Genomic DNA, 20,736 nt, shown 5'->3' with positions numbered 1-20,736 from the left:
GAAATTCTTTAAGGAAAATTGATGGGTGAAAAAGCTAGCAAGCTATATCCAATTTTTAATGTGTGTTTGACTTAAAGTAAATAGAACAAAACTGGCCAACATTGCCATCCTCAGTGTTTTATTATATTATTCTTTGTACTCTTTAAAAATACTCTTTAAAAACAGCGATTACCAAACGCAGTTTGTACTTACCTTCACATTTGGTGTCCTTTTCTCTGTTTAGGGAATAAAACTGAGACCTTGCAACCTGAAACAAGTGAAACTGAACCCAATTTTATCTTCAAAGGTTCAGACAACATTAAAACCTACTCACTGACCCCATCCATTCCTCACCCAGTGAAAGAGGCAAACTTACCGCCAGGTTTGTCTTTGGCCCCTAAGACTGCTTCGACCGATGCGTCCGTTTCGTGCGAGTTCTCAGAAAGAGGTAGCAATCCCCACTGCACAATGCCGTCTGCAGGACTCAGTGGTGCTAGTGCTGCTGCTGGGGAAGGCACTGGAATTGCACAGCCTCATGAAGTGAGTCCTCCTCCCACCTTGTCTACTCCCATGTCAGATTCCCGGGCTTGTTCTGAGCCTCCCACTGGTCCATCTGAGCAGCTAACTTCTAATCAGCCAAACCAGCAGCCCCCACTCATCACCTCTCCTCCTCAACCTGCTTCCTCTCTGGTGGAAGAAGATGAGCAGCATTCTGAAGCAGATGAGCCTCTGTCAGATGACCCCCTATCAGATGACCCCCTGTCTGAGGAGAAATTGCCCCACATTGATGAGTATTGGTCAGACAGTGAGCACATCTTCTTGGATGCCAACGTTGGTGGGGTGGCAATAGCACCTGCTCACGGCTCTGTTTTGATTGAGTGTGCCCGACGAGAGCTTCATGCCACAACTCCGGTCAGACATCCAAACCGGAATCATCCTACACGCCTGTCCCTTGTCTTCTACCAGCACAAAAACTTAAATAAGCCCCAACATGGTTTTGAATTAAATAAGATTAAGTATGAGGCTAAAGAAGCTAAGAATAAGAAAATTAAGTCCTCAGAGCAGAAAGACCCAACAGCTAATGAGGGTCCTGAGCTGTCCCCTGAAGTTAATGAGTTAAACCAAATTCCTTCTCATAAAGCATTAACATCAACCCATGATAATGTTGTCACCGTGTCCCCTTATGCTCTCACACATGTTGCAGGGCCCTATAACCATTGGGTCTGAAGGCTTTTCTCCTCTTTTTAATGCCTTTGCTAGTGCGGTGTATTTTTTCAAGGTGCTGTTAAAAGAAAGTCATGTTGTCGTTTACTCTATCTTCATCTCACCCATTTGAAGGCTGAGGTTTAAAAAAAGGGGGTGGGTATTTCTTAACTGTGACTATATTTTGACAATTGGTAGAAGGTGCACATTTTAAGCGAAAATAAAAGTTTTATAGTTTTAAATACATAAAGAAATGTTTTGGTTAGGTGTTAATCTTGATAGAATCACTCAGTTTGGTGCTTTAAATTAAGTCTGTTTACTATGAAACAAGAGTCAGTTTTAGAGGATTTTAACAGATAATGTGCTATGATATAAAATCAAGATTCACAGTGTTAACTCTACACAGCTCCTGGTGCTTAACCACATCAACACAGTTAAAAATAAGCTGAATTATTATTTCATGGTGCCATTGTTCCAACATCTTCCAATCATTGCTAGAAAATACGCATATTCCTTTGAAATAAACCAATGAAATATTTTCTCTCTTAAAGTTCTCTCTCCTGTATAAAATAATTCATTATTGTTAGTAATGGTTGGAGGCTGTTCATAAATTGTACATATATATTTTAAAAGCACTTTCTATTTTTAAACGTAACTTGAAATAGTATAGTATAAGAATCCTATTGTCTATTGTTTGTGCATATTTGCATACAAGAGAAATCATTTATTCTTGCTGTGTAGAGTTCCATCTTATTAACTGCAATATGTATTTTAATCATGTATATGGTTTGTTTTTAATGTGTTTTTTCTCATGCAAATATTAGCTACTTACATAAAATAGATCATGCAAAAATTGTTATCTCTAAAATTGGAATTTGAAAGCATATCACCAATATTAACATTTTCTTGAGAACTAAGTAATAGTGGTCTCTTTTGATTTATTAAGCAACATTGACCCAAATTTAATCTCACTGTAGCTTTCTTAATATAATCCATGAAAGGTGTTTCCAAAAGAAGATGGGATTTAATAGGATTTAGGAGAGTCAAATGCTTCTAAAGTTTCAAGGTGATTAAATATAAAAATTAAGAATCTTTCCCATTCCAAATTGCCTTATTCATTGTGAAAGTCATTCTGGTACAGAATAAAAATAAAATTTTTGTGGAAATATTTTGAAAACAAATTCCTTATTATCATCACACATCCCAAACAAATAGTAATAATGGTATTATAAATATAGTTCTATTCAAAAGAGCTAATCCAAAGTAGTTCTAAGTATATTAGTTTTGGGGAAATGATAACTCATCTTCTGTGATAATTGCCTATGTCCTAGGTAACAGGAACCTAGGCATCCCATTTATTTTAGTCCTCTCATTATTTTTTCTGTTAACTTTTTTGATTCTTAGCAAAACAAATGGGATTGCCCAAAGTAAACATTTAGAACAAGAAGAAATTACAATGAAATACTTGATTCTGTTAAAATGCAGAGGTGCTATAACATTTAAAGTCTCAGATTCCTTGGGAGTATGGAAAACCTAATGGTGCTTCTCCCCTGGAAATGCCATAGGAAGCCCACAACCGCTAACACTCATAATTTTGGTGCAAAAGCAAACCAGTTCCAGCAAGCTCTCTAAAGAAAAACAAATTATAACATATTAAAATAATATATGGTGCAAAGTATTAGTTTCAAGCTTTGACTAATCAAAGTAAAGGAATATGAAGGGATTGTAAATAACAAAATGTTCATCGCTATACCATCATCTTGTACAAGTAGATTTCTGCTTTTGAATGTGTACCTATTTGGGTAATTCATTGACTTGTTTTAGTATTTTGTGTGCCTTAGATTTCTGTTTTAAAACATGTATATTTTTGTGAGCCTAAGGTTTCTTATACATATAAGTATATAAATGAGTGATTGTTTATTGTTTCAGCTGCTTTAATAAGATATTACTAGTATTAGACTATCAAGAATATACCCTTGTGATATTTCGTTTTAGTTTTAGACCTTAGCTCCCACTAGAAATGATTTTCTCACCATATTTAATGGATAAAGCTCTAAGATCCTTTATCCATCCACCCATCTATCCATCCTTCCACTCAACACTTATTGAATGTCTGCAAAATTTAAGTGTTACCTTCTTTTTTCTTTGAATCACCACCCATGATAGTAAACTCGAAAAAGTAAAGTCGTAGAAAACACTCTTACACTTATTTTTCAAAGAAGTAGCACATTTCCTTCAAAACAACCCATGTGATATATCTGCAGCAATTCAGATCTGGTCACTAATTTTAAATAAGTTCTAAATGATCTAAACTTGAAGCACCAATGTCGATATAGGGAATGTTGGTATTTTTGAAATTAGTTGCAGTTAACCAAACCAAGTACATGAAAATATCTAGTCTCAACTAAAACTGTCTCCACTCAGTTACTGTAATTAACACCATGAATGGCCTGCTCAGCTGATGACCCCATGGTGGGAATCACACATGATTCCTGCATTGTTGGACTCTTTCATAAGTTGAACCATCCCATTGTGTGCCCTGTAATTTCTTAACAGTTCGTGCTTATGTAATGTTCTACCCCATTGTGATTGTCTGCTGGCTACACTGCTGTTACAATGTTCTTTTTCATGAAGCGAAGAAATAAATTTGTTTGAAATGACATTTCACTCAGAAAACTGGTCATCTAACATTTCTCCACCTCTATTATATTTCACTATAGTGATCACTTTTATTTTACCTTTTTTGGTAGCACTCAAATTGGGTTTTCAGTCTTCTGATTTTGTCCATGGTATGATAAGTGAATCCATTGATACATGACTCCCAGGTTAGCCCAACCTGCTCATAATATGTTACAAACTTAACCATGATGGAATAATTCCTGCCTATTGTAGAAGCCTACAAAATATGCTGCCTTTCAAAATCCCATTTCTAATGGCTCCTAGGCTATCATTGAAAATGTTCTTGTGCTTATCAGCCTCACCTACATTCTCTTTCCAATTCATCCACAAAGTACCAAATACATCTTGTCATAAACATAATTGAAATATATCAGCGATTCTCAACTGGTGTGCCACAGCAAGAAATTTTAAGACATTTAATACCTGACCTCTTTTCCCTTACCTTGTCAAATTAAAAAGACAATAGCCACCTGATATGAATGAGTCAAAATTATACCTGTTTTTTGTCAGATTGGCAAAATATATATATTGTTTGGTGTGCTGTGGAATTTTAATAATTAGTTTGTGTGCCATGAGGTGAAAAAGGCTGAAAATCACTGAACCATTATTATTGGGAAGTGACCCTAACTGAAAATGTATAGCTGTAGGTTAATTTTTTGCAACATATTAGCAAAACGTTTGCATCTTAAATAACCTTCCAACATCTTTACGCATGTGGATAAAATAATTTCATTTGTTAAATATAGAATTTCACTAGATTAGATCCATAAGCAATTTGCCTAAGACATAGCCCCAATACATAATTGAATGCATCCTTGTGTAAATGAGATACTGACTTAATTCATATGAAGTAACCTACTTTCTAATGTTAATACTTCCATGGATTTCTACTGATTATCATTTATTTCACAATAGCATGTGTGAAAACAACCTCCTACTATTTAAGTTTAGTCTTTTAAACATCATATTGAAATCTTTTATCGGGACAAAATTTTGACATTGCATGACAACACCTCCCTATAGTGGGCACAGCATTTCTTTTGAATGTGCCAAGTAAATCAGTAGCTGTATGTGACCTTTAATACATAGCTACCTTCTATTCCACAACTTTTTAATGCATGGAAATCTTTTTTTCTTTGTTTAGTTTTAGTACAATTGTGAGTTCTGATCTTTTGTACAAATTTATGACAAGAATTGTGAAATAAGGTAATATAGCAGTGGCCTCCCACAGCACTGAAGACACCTTAGACATCCTAACGTTTGATCACTGAGCCCCAGAGAACAGACTTTAATGTCCATGAGTAATTTTTGTAATTAGAATTCAAAGAGTCAAATGAAGGTCACTTTGTGGTTAAAACGGCTATAGGAAAACACTTGATTTCATCAGCCATAAGGTATTTTATTAATGGGAAATAACCTTTTTTTGGTACGAGTCAAAAATAAAATGGCTCTGGGTTATTTTTCTGAGAGGTTCAAGGGGAAGACCTTAAGTGAAATTGGATCAAGATTCCTCTCCCTGCATACCTTCTTCAACCCTGCATGGAAAATTTAGCATACATTTACCCATCAGGCTGGCCTGTTAAGACATCCTACAAAGTGTGGCAATTGTCTCATTTGCTATTTCAATAAATATCAAGTATCTATACAGTACAGGCTTTTATCCCCGCCCCCCCCCCCGGAACAAGTGTTAGGCATACATGAGGAGTTATGGAAACTTGAATGGTTGAGCCCTGGCTGGTGTGGTTCAGTGTACTGAGTGCTGGCCTGCAAACCAAAGGGTCACTGGTTCCATTCCCAGACAGGGCACATCACTGGGTTGCAGACCAGGTCCCCAGTAGAGGGTGTTTGAGAGGCAACCACACAGTGATGTTTCTTTCCCTTTCTCCCTCCCTTCCCCTCTCCCCAGAAGTAAAATCTTTAGAAATTTTTTGAATGGCTGAAATAATTGGGGAAAGTATATATCCATTGTACATACTATGTAGCCGTTGTACGGTCTATCCACGTGTCTTGTCTAGTTGGCCTCACAATTAAGTCCCTGCATAGTTTATTTCAATGTGGCTGTCAATATATTAGAAAACTGTCTTATTGTGCACAGCTACTAAACTTGCCCAGAAGTGTATTAAACTTACAACCTCAACATCAGTAGTATGGCACCCTTAACTGGTGATATATAATCAGTGCCCTGATTCCTCCAAGACTCGATTTATCCAAATCAAAGTATGCTCTATGCTGAGCTGTCACCTGACAAGTTTAGGAAATGATGCTGTCCAAAGCTCTGGAATTCGATTCAGAAAGAATCAGTGTGTCCTTTATCAGAAGCTGAACACGTGAGTTTCCTTAGAATATATTGAGATCAATTGGCATCTTTTTGCTTTTCTCTTGGGTATAACACAGAGACTACATTCCTCTTTTAATTTTGGAAATGGTAAAACTGGCTTCGATCCAGGACATCATTCTTTTTGTCCACATTGAACTCTCCAAACTAACTCTGCATTCCAGCATCTAGATGAGTTTTTCTCAGTCCCTACTTCCTTTAGGTACCTGTTTAAATACCACTGGTTGCTTCAAAAGGCTTGTATTTTACTCCTTCAGGTAATCCAAAAATATTACTTTTTTTGCCACTCCTAATTTTCACTTTTTTAAGGGCTCCACAATGCATTTCTTTTGTAGTAGTCTACAATCTTGAGTGTTTCTAGCTTTAAAAGTCCAACATACCACCCTGGCTAGTATGGCTTAATGGATTAAAGGCTGGCCTGCAAGTCAAAGGGTCACTGATTTGGTTCCCAGTAAAGGCCTATGCCTGGGTTGCGGTCTGGGTCCCCGGTTGGGGGCACGTGAGAGGCAAGTGTTTCTCTCGCTCACACAATGACGTTTCTCTCCCTCTCTTTGTCCCTCTCTTCCTCTATAAAAATAAATAAAATTAAATTAAACCTTTTTAAAGAGTCCAACATATCTTTCCTTTGTTGGCTGTCCTCCTTTCCCATCCTTACTGTGATACCCATTGTCCTGCTTTGGTCACAAGTATTTTTCCAGTTTGTTCAGCCATAGGTGTCCCCTAAATTAAAGCAAAACTTAGTCTAAGGCAGGAATGGTATCAGATGTTAAACGTATTAGCTGATTTATTCCATCCGTGTTTCAGTGCAACTTGGTAAACTCTTGATTAGCACCATAAAGATAGTTTTTCTAAAAATATGCCTTTTGTCCCTATCAGCTTTTATAAAAGGCATTTTCTCTTGTCTTGTTCAACAGAACAAAATCTTGCAGCTGTCAGAAACATTTGCATTTTTGGAAAAACAATATTGAAAAGTAATTTGGTTTCTTCACTTGGCTAGATGTAAACTTACTCTGACCAGAAACTCTGTTTGTGATTATTTTTCTTCTTATTTTATTGAAGGTACGATGTCACTGAATGTACTCTAATTCTTTTTTACAGTTTGTATCCTTCTGATTTTCTTTAAAACCATTGCTTCCCCTTTCTCTGTCCTCCGTTTTCCAAGTCCCCTACACAAATAAATGCACATGGTTCATCTTCAGAATAGCAGTGATTTGGTCATTTGTCTTTTCCTGTCTTTTAAAATATGTTTTCAAAAAAAATTTTGGACTAATATCAAAAGGAATCAAGAGTTTTTATTCAGTCCTTTTTAGTTAGAGGCAAATTCCGTTTTTAAGAACAGCTACGATCACAAGATCACAGGTTAGCATCGAGCGTTCTCTTTCCCAATCCCAACAATGTTCGACTCCAGACTTACTTAGTGTTGGGATGTTTTACAAAAAGTTGTGTAAGAAGTTAAATATTCTACCACTGCATCTATATGGCTTTCTTATTTCAGTATAATGCATCTTCCTAATTGACCAGTAACTTTCTTAGTAATGGATCTGATCTACAGAAGAGACAGTAATTTTTTTTTGCATGTTTTTCTCCTTATCTCCCAGCCCAATTTTGTGAATGGTACCTATTTTCGAATGTAAATTTACCCCATTGGAGTTTGTTTGTAAACAATAATAGGAACTATTCTATAATCTGGATGAGAAAGGTTAAAAAAAATTTGAATAGTTTTTTAATATATTCTTTTTATTTTAAACTTTATTAAATTTATTGGGGTGACGTGTTAATAATTAAAGAGTTCTTAAAGACGAGAAACGTCAGTTGTTAGAAGCTCTTTCAAATGCAACGGGGGAAGTTAAGGGGCAGAAATGAGGGAGAATTGTGTTCTTATCAGCAACCTGCAGGTTTACTCTACCAGCTCAACACCAATAAATACTTTTAATGTTTCTTCTCCCCACTGTGTACCAGTTTTCTCTGAAAACATAGCAGCTCAAAATGAGGAGCCATTTTGAAAGCCAATATGATAGTTAGAAAATTATAATTAATATTTGTACCTTATAATGTTTTAGATTATCAAACTGCTTTATTATGTGCTACTTTTTTTCTCTCCAGCACTGAGGTTTGGACAGAGGATGTTCCCATCTTATTGGTGAGGAACCTGTGCATTGGCAAGAATAGCTAATGGCTTGCTCCAAGTCACACAGCTAGTCAGCCCATCCATACTAAGACTATCTGCAGGCTGCTGAATGCATTTCTGCACCATAAACTATGACTTAGCATTATCAATTAAAAATTTTTGTCAGATCTGATGTAAAAATAATGCAAAGCCTACTTGTATGCAAAACATGCTTCTGAAGTGTTTTGTTTCCACTATTTGTTTTCTAAGTAATTACATCTTTAGTATTTTGTCAAAGATGAACCTCAAATACAAATAGTCCTGAAATAAAAATAATGCAGGGAGATTTTTTTGAGGATGAATTTTTTAAGTTCTACAACCTTTAATAACTTTTAATGTGAAAATTTAAACGAAAAGAAACCCCAGGACTAGAAATTTTGAAATCTTTCACAGACCATTGTACACTTTTTAGTTATTATCTTGCCTAAACAGAGGTGAGCTAATTTCATGGCCCCACAGGCCACGCCAGAGGGCAAGAAGGTCCCAGGGATGCACGGCTTGAGCAAATGTGACGGCACAGCTCCACTATTTATTTAACCAGCTATTTTCTTGTGTATTCTTAAGGCTTCCCCAAATTCCCAGGTCATCTGCATTAGGATTTAGATTGAGTTTTATCTTCCCTTATACAAACACTTTTTTGTAAAGAAAGACCATATACTCCTTAAATAGAGGGAAACAACCTAAGTAATACTTATTTAAAAAATATTTTTAGAAGACAAGCAATTCATGATCGAAGTTTAATGTATTTGTTACTCTGCAATGCAGATTTCTTGAAAAATGTACTGGGTACACTATTCTAGTTCCCAGGCCTCATGGTGAAAATATAAAATTGTCGGTATCTCTAAAAGATAGTACTGTGTCCCACTTATTTGAATTTGTTCTGTTGGGTTTTTTGTTCCATTTTGTTTCTAGCTACAAATAGTGTCTCAAAGGTTAGACATACCTTTGCCCAGAGAGTTAAGAAAACTGAGATGACTTTGTAAAAAAATTTAGTAAACTCTTCATTGGTACAAACAGGTCAGATATTTTGGCTATTCCATCACTACATTATGGGTTACTAATGAACAAACCAGCCAAACTGCCCTGAATAGTCAAATTCCACTTTTGGCGACTCAGTTCAGGAACTGCCTATCCCAACAAATGCCTGTTTGTGGTATTACAAAATGATTGACTGCATAGGACTTTACAAAAGCAGCTCTTTAAAAAAAGATTAAATATTTTTAATCGCTATGTATGGTCATATTTTTTTTTAATTTTTATGAAATAACAATGTGATAGGTGCTTCAAGAGAAATATTTTTTCAGGAATGGTTTTATAGTAAAAATAAAAGGTAGCTTTTGCATTGTGACATATGGGTGGATGGTCATCTTTAGGTTGCTAAGAAATGAAGTGTTCCCTAAAGAGAAAATCATAAAGTTACTTAAAAAAAAAAAAGGAGTTGATTTCTAGTTTCTTCAATTTCTCTAATGCTATATGATGGCCTACCAGTAGATTTGCGTGCATATCAATAACTTGATTCAAAGGAGAAGACTGAGTGCTTGACATTATGGAGTAAAACTCGTGGACCCTAAACCACGGTGAAATAGAATAGTACTAAATTCCCAACAGAGTTATTGATTTTACTAGTTACTGTTCCTGTCTCGAGGTGACTTTTTCTATTTGGAGTGGATTTACTATTTATTTTGCACCTTTAATTTTCTGCTATGGGGGACTTTATTTTTACCTACTGCTGTCCTACTGTATTAAATACCCAATACAACAGTAAGGAAAAGATTTTAAAACACCACAAATATCCATTTTTGGTTCTTAACATATGGGGAAAACAGGTTAAAGAAAAAGCACTTCATCTTGTAAAAGGGAAAAAGATAATCGTAATTATGATTATTTCGATTCAGGATCAACATGTAGTGCTTTGTATACAAGGGAACACTTACTAGTAGTACTTGAAGACTTGTGAGTTGAAATTGCATGTTACTTGAAAGATCGAATTAAGCTAAATTTTAGTGCACAGCAGTTGTACATGATTTCATGTTTATGTAGCAAAATGCATTGAAATGTACTCGTACTGAAACATACATGTAAAGATAGTTGTGGAAATTGTCTATTATATTTTCCTTGTGTCTCATTTATTTAGAGCATAAAGTTTCTTTTTTAAAATTGTTTTAAAGGAGAAGGCTAAATAAATACTGTAATTGAAATTATATTTTAAATCTTTGTCATGATTTTTAAAAAAATTATTGCAAATTGTATCATTCCTGATTATACAAAACTTTGTGGGTGGTTTTAAATAAATTTTATACTTCTATTTTGCACCTTGTAGTCTAATTTTTATTTCCTCTGCAAAATATTATTTTTTAGAATTTAATACTTGAAGATGACCAAATGTATGGATTGAGAAACTCAAGATGGCTACATTTTTGGAATCCTTATTATGTCCCAGAAACCTTGCATTTTATTTTATTTTATTTTATTTTATTTCTCACAGTAATGATATTAAGTATGGGCTCTTAGTAATCTCATTTTATAGATTTGTTCTGAAGCTTAAGCAGTCATGTTTACAACTCTAGTAACTGGCAAAGGTGGTAATCATCTTGGGTCTAGACTAATTCATGCTCTCCCTTGAGTTTATCATTATTTTTATCAACTTAATCCTGAGCACAGTATGCTAAAGTGTTTATTAAAACCTGAAGCAGCACTGACTGGTATATCTCAGTGGTTGGGTGTCATTCTGTAAATGAAAGGTCACTGGTTCAATTCCTGGTTAGGGCATATGCCCGGGTTGCCAGCCAGGTCCCTGGTTGAGGGCGTGCAAGAGGCAACCCATTGATGTTTCTCTTGCACATCAGTGTTTCTCTCCCTCTCTTTCTCCCTCCCTTCCCTGCTCTCTAAAATAAATAAATAAAATCTTTAAAATGAAACCTGAAGTGAAAAAAAAATATTGACAATAGGCTTTTAGTGATATTATAGCAAATATCACAGAATAATAAGTTACTTTAAATTCATCTAATTTGAAACCTAACTCCCCTACTATAGTATCCTGGTAGTCCTGCTAACAGGAACAACTTATTATCCCCCTGCTGCACCCCCTCCCCGGGTTGAGGTGAGCAGCTAGAGACTACGTTTTCCACCTCCTTCCTGACCGGTTACAAGGGAGACATAAATTAGGCTGACCACACAGACACGGGCACCACTCTAGGACATGGCAGAAGAGCAAAACAGAAGGAACTGAGGCCCTGGCTGGTGTGGCTAAGTGGATTGGGCATCATCCCACAAGAAAACTAAAAGGTCCCTGGTTCGATTCCCTGTCAAGCACAAACCTTGGTCGCAGGCCAGGTCCCTGGCTGGAACTGTGAGAAGCAACCCCAGCAACGTTTCTCTTCCGCATTGATGTTTCTCTCCCTCTTCCTCCCATCCCCTCTCTCTAAAAAAGTGAATAAATAAATTAAATCTTTAAAAAATAATAAAAAGAAGGAACTTGGGTCCCTGGGTGACCAACACCCCTGATACACTTACCAACTTTGTCTTTTACATGAGAAAAAAGTGTTCTTTTCTATTATTTTACTCTCTGTTAAATAGCTCAGTCACCCTAACTGAACATCCACCACCCAAGACAACTATCATTTTTTTTAAGTATCAGGCCAATATGCAGTTTCTTCAATGTTCCTCTAATGATATGATTTCTAGGTCCTATATGTTAGTGCTCTCTAGGCAACAGCCAGAGTAATCTTTTAAAAACAGATGGAGGATCATGTCATTCCCCTGCTTAAAACAGTCCAATGGCTTCCCACTGTACTTCGTATGACAACAAACTAATTAGTCTGCAAAGCTCTGGGTGACCTGGCTGATCTGATTTACCATGATAAGATAGGCCAGCCTATCTGATCTGGTTTACCTTGCTCCAGCCACGTGAATTCTATAGTTCCTTAGATAGGTCAACCTCTTCTCTGACCCAAAGCCGTAGCTGCTGCTCCGATTCTACTTTCAGATCCTCATATGGGTAGCTCCTTCCTGTAGTTCCTATATCAACTCAAATGTCATATCATTTTTAATACCTGCATAGTGTTCAAGCATGTTAATGTCCCACTATTTTATCAGTCCTATTATTGAACATTTTGATTTTTTCCAACTTTTTTCTATGATACACACTAAAATACTAAAGAAATGGACATTAATTTTTAAAAATTTAGTAATTAAGATATGTCACATGATACAGTAGAGGAGAAAAATATAATGACCTTTCTATCTCTGTTGTCCATTGGTTATATTTAGGACACTCCTGGCTACAACTAAAAATGGTTTAAACAATGGAAAATTTATTTTCTGACATAACAAGAAATCCAGAGATAGCCTGGGTTGGTGTGGTTCAGGAGATTGAGTGCTGGTCTACGAACCAAAGGGTTACCAGTTCGATTCCCAGTTAGGGCACATGCCTGGGTTGTGGGCCAGGTCCCCAGTAGGGGGAGCACAAGAGGCAACCACACACTGATGTTTCTCTCTTTCTCTCTACCTTCCCCTCTCTACAAATAAATAAAATATTTTTTAAAAAAGAAGAAATCCAGAGATAAGTGATTCCAGGTTAATAAGTTCACCAATGCAATGTCATCAGAGTTCCAGATCTGTTTCTCTGCACTTCTCAACATTTTTATAACTTACAATGTGGTCACTTCACTAGAACTTTAGAGAAAGACATTATCAAGTAGCATTTTTCAACAAAACCTTTCATTTTCTTTAGAACATTTTTTAAAGTTATATTTATGAGGGTATAATTTACATGTAGTAAAATTCATCCTTTACATGAGTGCTATGAGGCTTTTTGTTCATTTTTTAAAATTTTTTACTCAACACTATTACATTTGACCCCCATTCCCTTCCTTTGCCTGGTTCCACCCATTCCCACCCCAACCTTCACCACATTGTTGTCTGTGTCCTTGGGCTATGCTTATATGTTCTTTAGCTAATCTCTTCTAGTCACGCCTCCACCCTCCCCTCAGAGATCTGTAAGTCTGTTCCACATATTCATGCTTTTGGTTTTATTTTGTTCATCATTATATTTTATTCATTGCATTCCACATACAAGTGAGATCATATGCTATTTATCTTGAGCACTATCAGTTTTGGTAAACATATACAGTCATGTAACCACCAAGACAATCAAGATGTAGAATAGCACTGTCTAATAGAAATCTAATGACAGTTACGTTTGTAATTTAAAAATTTCTAATATAGACATTTTCAGAATGAAACAGGTGAAATTAATTTTAATTGCACTTTTATTTAACTCAATATATTCAAAATATTTTAATACAGAATGAATTGATGAGATATTTTTCCCTTTTTTTGTACTAAGTCCTTGAAATTTAGTGTGTATTTTGTATTTATGGTACATATCAATTCAGATGTTAAATTATTATATGAAATTTTTGAACTGTTTCATGAAATTTACAATTAAAAAAGTAGATACACATACCAAAGTTATTTCGAATGTTAAAAGTTTTCCAAAACTAAATCAATGATCAGTTATGTCTGAATTCTGAGTAATTAAATAAAATTAAAAGTTCAGTTCCTTGGTTGCATTAGTCATGTTTGAAGTGTTCAGTAGCCATGCTTGGTTAGTTTCTCCTGTATTTGGATGGCTCATATTACAGCATGTTTCCATCAGTCCTCAAAAGTTCCCTGTCATCATTTTTCCTCAGTTGACTCCCCACATGATAGCTCGTGGTAATGACTGATCAAATTTCTTTCATTTAGATTTTGCCTCTCACAGAATGTTACGAAAATAGAACAATTAAGCCATTTCCTTTAGCCTTTGAAATTCATCCAAGTTAAGATATTTTCTTTTCCTTTTTTTTAAGATCCAATGGAAATCCCAACATAACACCAAGACTTTTTATTTTCTACTAAAGTAACCTTAAGTAATAATCAGATATTATCTGCACCAGTTTCCCAGGCCTCCAAGAATGAGATTGCTTTTATTAATATGTTCCTTTGATGTATCTGAGCAGAAACAGAATAACGATTAAATACTTTACTCTATGCCAACACTATTCCAAGTGCTTCCCTATAAACCATTACATGCTTAATAGTCATGTAATTCTCAATCAGGAAATAGACACAGAAAATTTAAGTAGCATGCCCAGCATTAGCACAGGTATTAAGAAGGAGAACCATGATTTAGACCTAGGTAGTCTGGTTTTACAGTTCATGCTTTTAACCCCTACTTCCCTGCACCCATCCCTGCTCTATCTCAAGTGATGATTTGGTCACTACCTCTCCACTTTGTTATGGCCTCCCTCTTTTATGCCCAGTACTGATACTGAGTGGTAGCATTTCTCTATTCTGTAACAAAGTGATACAAAGAAGTTAGTATGCCAAAATTTTCATGACTTAGTGCAGAAAATGAAGTCTGAGAAAATTATAGTTTTTTTCTCTTGAAGAAATAGCCTTGCTCAACTGGATAAAATAGCCTTGCTCAACTAGAGACAATTTATTTTTTAGTTCAGTTTTGTAATCATTTTTTATTTTGCAATTATAATTTATATACAATATTATATTAGTTTCAAGTGTACACCCCAGTGATTAGACATTATATAACTTAATAAGTGATCATCCTGATAAATCTCATACCCATCTGACACCATACATAATTATTGGACTATTAATGACTTTATTCCTTATGCTGCTGTAATTTACATCCCCATGACTATTTTGTAACAACCAAGTAGTACTTTTTAATCCCTTCACATTTTATACCCACCTCCCCAAATCTGCTTCCATCTGGCAGTTGTCAAAATGTTCTCTGTATCTGTGAGTCTATTTCTGTTTTACTGGTTTGTTTTGTTTAGTTAGATTCAATTGTTGATAGATATGTATTTATTGCTGTTTTATTGCTTATATATATATTTTTCCTTCCTAAAGAAGACCCTTTAACATATAGTACTGGTTTGGTGGTGATGATCTCCTTTAGTTTTTTATTGTCTGGAAAACTCTTTATCTGCCCTTTGATTCTAAATGATAGCTTTGCTGGGTAGAGTAATCTTGATTGTAGGTCCTTGCTTTTTATCACTTTAAATATTTCTCTTTTCTTATTTTATTTATTTATTTATTTATTTATTTATTTATTTATTTATTTATTTATTTATTTTTAGAGAGGGAAGGGAGGGAGGAAGAGAGAAACATCAATGCGCGGTTGCTGGGGGCCATGGCCTGTAACCCAGGCATGTGCCCTGACTGGGAATCGAACCTGTGATGCTTTGGTTGGCAGCCCATGCTCAATCCACTGAGCTACACCAGCCAGGGCACTTTAAATATTTCTTGCCAATCCCTCTGCCCTGAAAAGTTTCTATTTAGAAGTCAGTTGACAGTCTTATGGGAATTTCCTAGTACATAACTAATTGCTTTTCTCTTGCTGCTTTTTAAGTCCTCTCTTTGTCTTTAACATTTTGCATTTTAATTATGATGTGTCTTAGTGTGGGCCTATTTGGGTTCACCTTGTTTGGGACTTTCTGCACTTCCTGAATGAGTATGTCTACTTACTTCACCAGGTTAGGGAAGTTTGCTGTCATTAGTTTTTCAAATAGGTTTTAAAAACTCTTCATGACTTTGAATATTTCTGGCCAATCCCTTCTAGTCTACAAATTTCTTTTGAGAAATCAGCTGACATTCTTATGGGAACTCCCCTGTAGGTAACTAACTGCTTTTCTTTTGCTGCTTTTAGGATTCTTTTTATCTTTAACCTTTGGCATTTTAATGATGATATGTCTTGGAGTGGGCCTCTTTGCATCCATCTTGTTTGGGACTCTCAGTGCTTCCTGGGCTTGCATGTTTACTTCCTTCACCAAATTAGAGAAGTTTTCTTTCATTATTTTTTCAACTAGAATTCCAATTTCTTGCTCTTTCTCTTTTCCTTCTGGCACCCCTATGATGCAAATGATGAACCTATTAAAGTTGTCCCTCAGGCTACTTATACTATTCTCATTATTTTGGTTTCCTTTTTCATTTTGTTGTTCTGGTAGTTTATTTTTTGGTTCCTTGCATTTCAAATCATTGGTTTGATTCTTGGCTTCATCCATTTACTATTGTTTCCCTGTAAATTGTTCATTATTTCAATTAGTGTATCCTTCATTTCTGACTGGTCATTTTTTATGTTGCTGAGGTCCTCACAATGTTCCTTAAGCATCCTTGTAACCAATATTTTGAACTCTGCATCTGGTAGATTGCTTATCTCCATTTTGTTTAGCTCTTTTTCTGGAGTTTTGATCTGTTCTTTCATTTGGGCCATGTTTCTTTATCTCCTCATTTTGACAGCATCCTTGTGTTTGTTTCTATGTATTAGGTAGAGCTGTTTTGACTCTGTGTCTTGGTAGTGTGGCCTAACATAGTAACTGTCCTGAAGGGTCCAGTGGCACAGCCTCACCTATAACCTGAACTGGGTACTCAACATGCTTTCTTCATTTGGACTGAGTATACCCTCCTCTTGTAACTTAGCCTTGGTTGTTATTGGCAGATCAACAGGAGGGGTTTACCTAGGCCAATCATCTGCAAGGCTTGGCTTGCAAGGCAAGGCTTTGTGGTCAGTTGGTGACCACTGACCACCAACTTCAGTATTCTGTGGAGCATCAGCTGTGCAGGGTTAAGGTAGTGGTGTACCAACATGATCTGTAGCTGTCCACTGGGTGCACTAGCCTTGGGATTTCCCAGGTATTACAGGTCAAAATCAGCCCCCACTTGTGTCTTTCATGGGGCCACCCTGCCTGAGCTATAAAGCAATCTGAGATGACTGGTACTTGTGCTGGATGTAGAGATTCACAGGGAGGGAACCTGTGAATCTAGGCTGGCTGCTGCTAGTTCTGGGCCTGGGGCTCACTAAGGCAAGCTTGTTGCTTATTTGAGAGGATTTAGGAAGTTGTGAAGCATGAGCCAAGATGAGCCATTCATATGGAAAAGTAACTTGGATGGGCGAGTAAGTTGGGTTGGGTGGAGTCTCTGGGGATCTCCAAGGTAGGTTGAACAGTGTTACTCAGGTTGATGTTAGCCAGTCTCAGATATGGCACCAGCTTGCCAGCTCTGTGACTTTGTGGGGGATGAGCTCAGAAAAAGGATGATGGCTTCTGCTTGCCTTGATGACAGAGACTCCAGTTTCTTTCAGTATGCCATTGGTACCTTTCAAGCTGCTGCCCTGGTGCTGGAGCTCAGAGGGAATGAGTCTGGGTAGGTGAGTCCATGTGTGGGTTCTTTAAGAGGAGCTGCTTGGTGTTCCAACAGTTCCTTCCACCAACTCAATCCCTGCTGGTTTTTGCAGCCAGAATTTGTAGGGATTTATCTTCTTGGCACTGGAACTCTGAGGTGTAGGGCCTGGTGTGAGGCTGGGACTCCTTGCTCTCAAGATATCCCTCCTGAATTTTTATCCACCACACGTGTGTGTGGGGCCAGCCCATTCTGTGTCTGCGTCCCTCCTCCCTGTCTGGATGGATTTGCTTTAATTCCATAGCTGTCAGACTTCCATTCAACTCAATTTCTGATGGTTCTGAGTGACTGTTGTTCTATATTTTAGTTGTAATTTTGATGTGGTTGTGCAAAGAGGTGAGCCATGTATGCCTACTCCACCATCTTACTGACTGGTTCTTTTTTATGGTTTCCATGTCCATTTTTTATGCTGTTGAATGTCTCATGAAGATCCTTAAGCATCCTTATAACTAGTGTTTTGACTTCTGCATCTGATAGATTGCTTGTCTCCATTTTGTTTAGTTCTTTTTCTAGAGTTTTGTTCTGTTCTTTCATTTGGGCCATGTTTCTCTGGCTCCTCATTTTGGCAGCCTCCTTGTATTTATTTGTATCAGGTAGAGTTGCTATGTCTTTTGGACTTGGTAGTGTGGCCTAATGTAGTAGGTGTTCTGTAGGGTTCAGTAGCACAGCCTCCCCTATCACCCAAGCTGCACAATCCAGGTGTGCCACCCACTTTATATCCCACAGGAACTGTGTACACCCTCCTATTGTAGTTGAGCCTTGATTGCTATTGGCACATCAGTGGGAAAGATTAATCTCAGACTAATTAGCTAGTAGGACTGGCTGCAACCACTGACCACCAACCTCTCTCTGGAGGATCAGTTGTGCAGGGGTCCACCCCACAGAGCAGGGCTTTTTCTGTGTGGCTCTGGTACGTGCTGAGTCTGCCCCTCATGTATGTTGCTTTTAGAAGTATTTTGGGAAGCAGTCCTTTGGGTGTGCTGTCTCTGGGGCCTCTCGCAAGGTGCAGGCCAACGTCAGCCACCACCTGTGTTCTGCCTGGGTCACCCAGTGGGAGCTACAAAGTGACCTGCTAATGGCTGCTACTTGTGCTGAGTTTGGAGTTGTCCAAGTGAGGGCCTCCTGCTGGTGCCAGGCCTGGGACCACGTAGCAAGAGGTACAGGGTTCACTGAGGCCAGATGCTGCTTGTTTGAGTGATTTTAAGAAAGCCTGAAAGATGAAAAAGGCAGGCCATTCATATGGAAAAGCCACTGGAAACATTTTGGGTGGACAAGCAACTTGGTGGGGCGCGGTGTCAGGGAATAACCATGGCAGGGCAAACTGTGAGCCAGGTTAATGGAGACTCAGAAATGGTACCAGCCTACTGGCTCTGTGGGAAACAGGGGAGGGATCCTCAGAAGGGGAACAATGGCCTCTGCTAGAACTTTTTCCTCCACTAGAACAATGGCCTTGCCAGAAGCCAGGCAGTCTGGCACAAAAGCTGCCCCCCACCAACAGCACTCATCCTGATACCAGACATTTCTTTTTTCCCCTGTGTGTTCTTGCTTCCTTTCAAGCTGCTGCCCCAGCACTGGAGCTCAGAGGAAGTGAGTCCAGGTATATCGATGTACAAGTCCTTTAAAAAGAATGAGCGACACTTGAGCAACTCTCTGTCTCACTTACCCACAATCCTTGCCAGCTTTTACAATGGGAACCCTGGGTTGGGAGCCTGGTGTAGGCCTGGGACCCATTACTCCTCAGGGTGGACATCCACAGCCCTTCTGATTTGTATCCACCACATGTGACTGTGGGACCATCCTGTTCAGCATCTCTACCCCTCCTAGCAGCCTCAATGTGGCTTCTTCATCTTTTTATATTATTTTTTAAAGTTTATTGAGTTGAGAGAGAGACAGAGACAGATTTGTTGTTCCACATATATATGCATTCATTGGTTGATACTTGTGTGTGCCCTGACCAAACCTACAAACTTCATGGGGACAGTGCTGTAACCAAGTGAACTGCCTGGCCAGGGCAACGTGGCTTCTTTAAATCCCTAGTTGTAGGATTTCCATTCAGCTAGATTTCAGCTGGACCTGACTGATAGTTGTTTTGTAGTTTAGTTGTAATTTGGATGTGGTTGTGGGGGGGTTCAAATATCACATTTACCTACACCACCATCTTTCCCAGGAGTCCTAGAGACAACTTTTTGATTGCATATGTTAATAGAAGAAAGCACAGTCACATGACATATGGCCAAGAAGACTTTTTATTTACTAAAGTTGGTTATACAAAGATTCCCTGGCTAGCTGACAAAATCCCAACTCCCATAGTCACATAGTCACAATGAACAGTTTCAACAGAGCCTGTACTTCCGGTCAAGGTGGAGGTGTAGGTGGACATAGTTCGCCACCTCACACAACCACAGAAAGAATTAAAACCAGATATCAAGACAAATAACTCCCCAAACCATCAGAAAATCGAGCTGTATGGAAGTCCAACAACCAAGGATTTAAAGAAACCACATTCATGCAGACAGGTTGGATGCGCAAAGATGTGGAGATCGGCAGACAGGCATGGGGATGTGGTGTGACTAGAAGAGGCAACAGCAACAGAAAGGGCATTCTCACATTCACATGTGGAGGATAAAAACAAGGGGGAATACCTTGGGAACAAGCACTCCCAGCCCCAAGCCAAACTGCACAGTCTAGGTTTCTAGCGCAAGGAAGACAAATCCCCATAACTTCTGGCTGTAAAATCCAGTGGTTCAGGGTGGCAGAAGAAACTGCAGGATTTTCAGGAGACTCTGCTTAAAGGGCCTCCTTGGACTTAGAACAAGTACAGACCCATCACTTCTGGGATTCAGCACCAGGGCATCAGCTAGAAAGGCACCAATTACATATGGGGAGTAGGTGAAGTGACTGAAAACAGGGCAAGTGTGGGAGAAACCTCCAGAAGCCAGGCAGCTGCATTGCCCCCTCTCTGAGCTATGCCCCCACACAGAACCAGAAAACAGTAAAGTGGGTTGCCCTGCCCTGGCAATTCCCTAAGATTCTACTCCACACAAATTACAAGTACGATTTTGTACAGTAGGCCATGCTACTAAAACAAGGAGTCAAAGCAGCTCTACCTAATGCACAGAAACAAACACAG

At 37.8% G+C, this 20,736-nt stretch overlaps 1 protein-coding gene across 1 annotated transcript in view; it reads left to right on the top strand.

Annotated features, from left to right (window-relative positions):
• Positions 1–3,922, top strand: part of TET1 (tet methylcytosine dioxygenase 1) — a 100,178-nt gene extending 96,256 nt beyond the window's left edge. Inside the window, exon 11 of the mRNA XM_045842357.1 lies at positions 224–3,922. Within this exon, the coding sequence (XP_045698313.1) occupies positions 224–1,206 (983 nt within the window). The 3' untranslated portion in view covers positions 1,207–3,922. The remainder of the gene's footprint in view (positions 1–223) is intronic.
• The last annotated feature ends 16,814 nt before the right edge of the window (positions 3,923–20,736 follow it).

Source organism: Phyllostomus hastatus, unplaced genomic scaffold, assembly GCF_019186645.2.
Source record: "Phyllostomus hastatus isolate PE091 unplaced genomic scaffold, TTU_PhHast_1.1 phas_contig_38, whole genome shotgun sequence".
NCBI classification, from domain to species: domain Eukaryota; kingdom Metazoa; phylum Chordata; class Mammalia; order Chiroptera; family Phyllostomidae; genus Phyllostomus; species Phyllostomus hastatus.
Note: the sequence above shows the minus strand (reverse complement) of the source record. Positions and strands in the feature narration are given on the sequence as shown.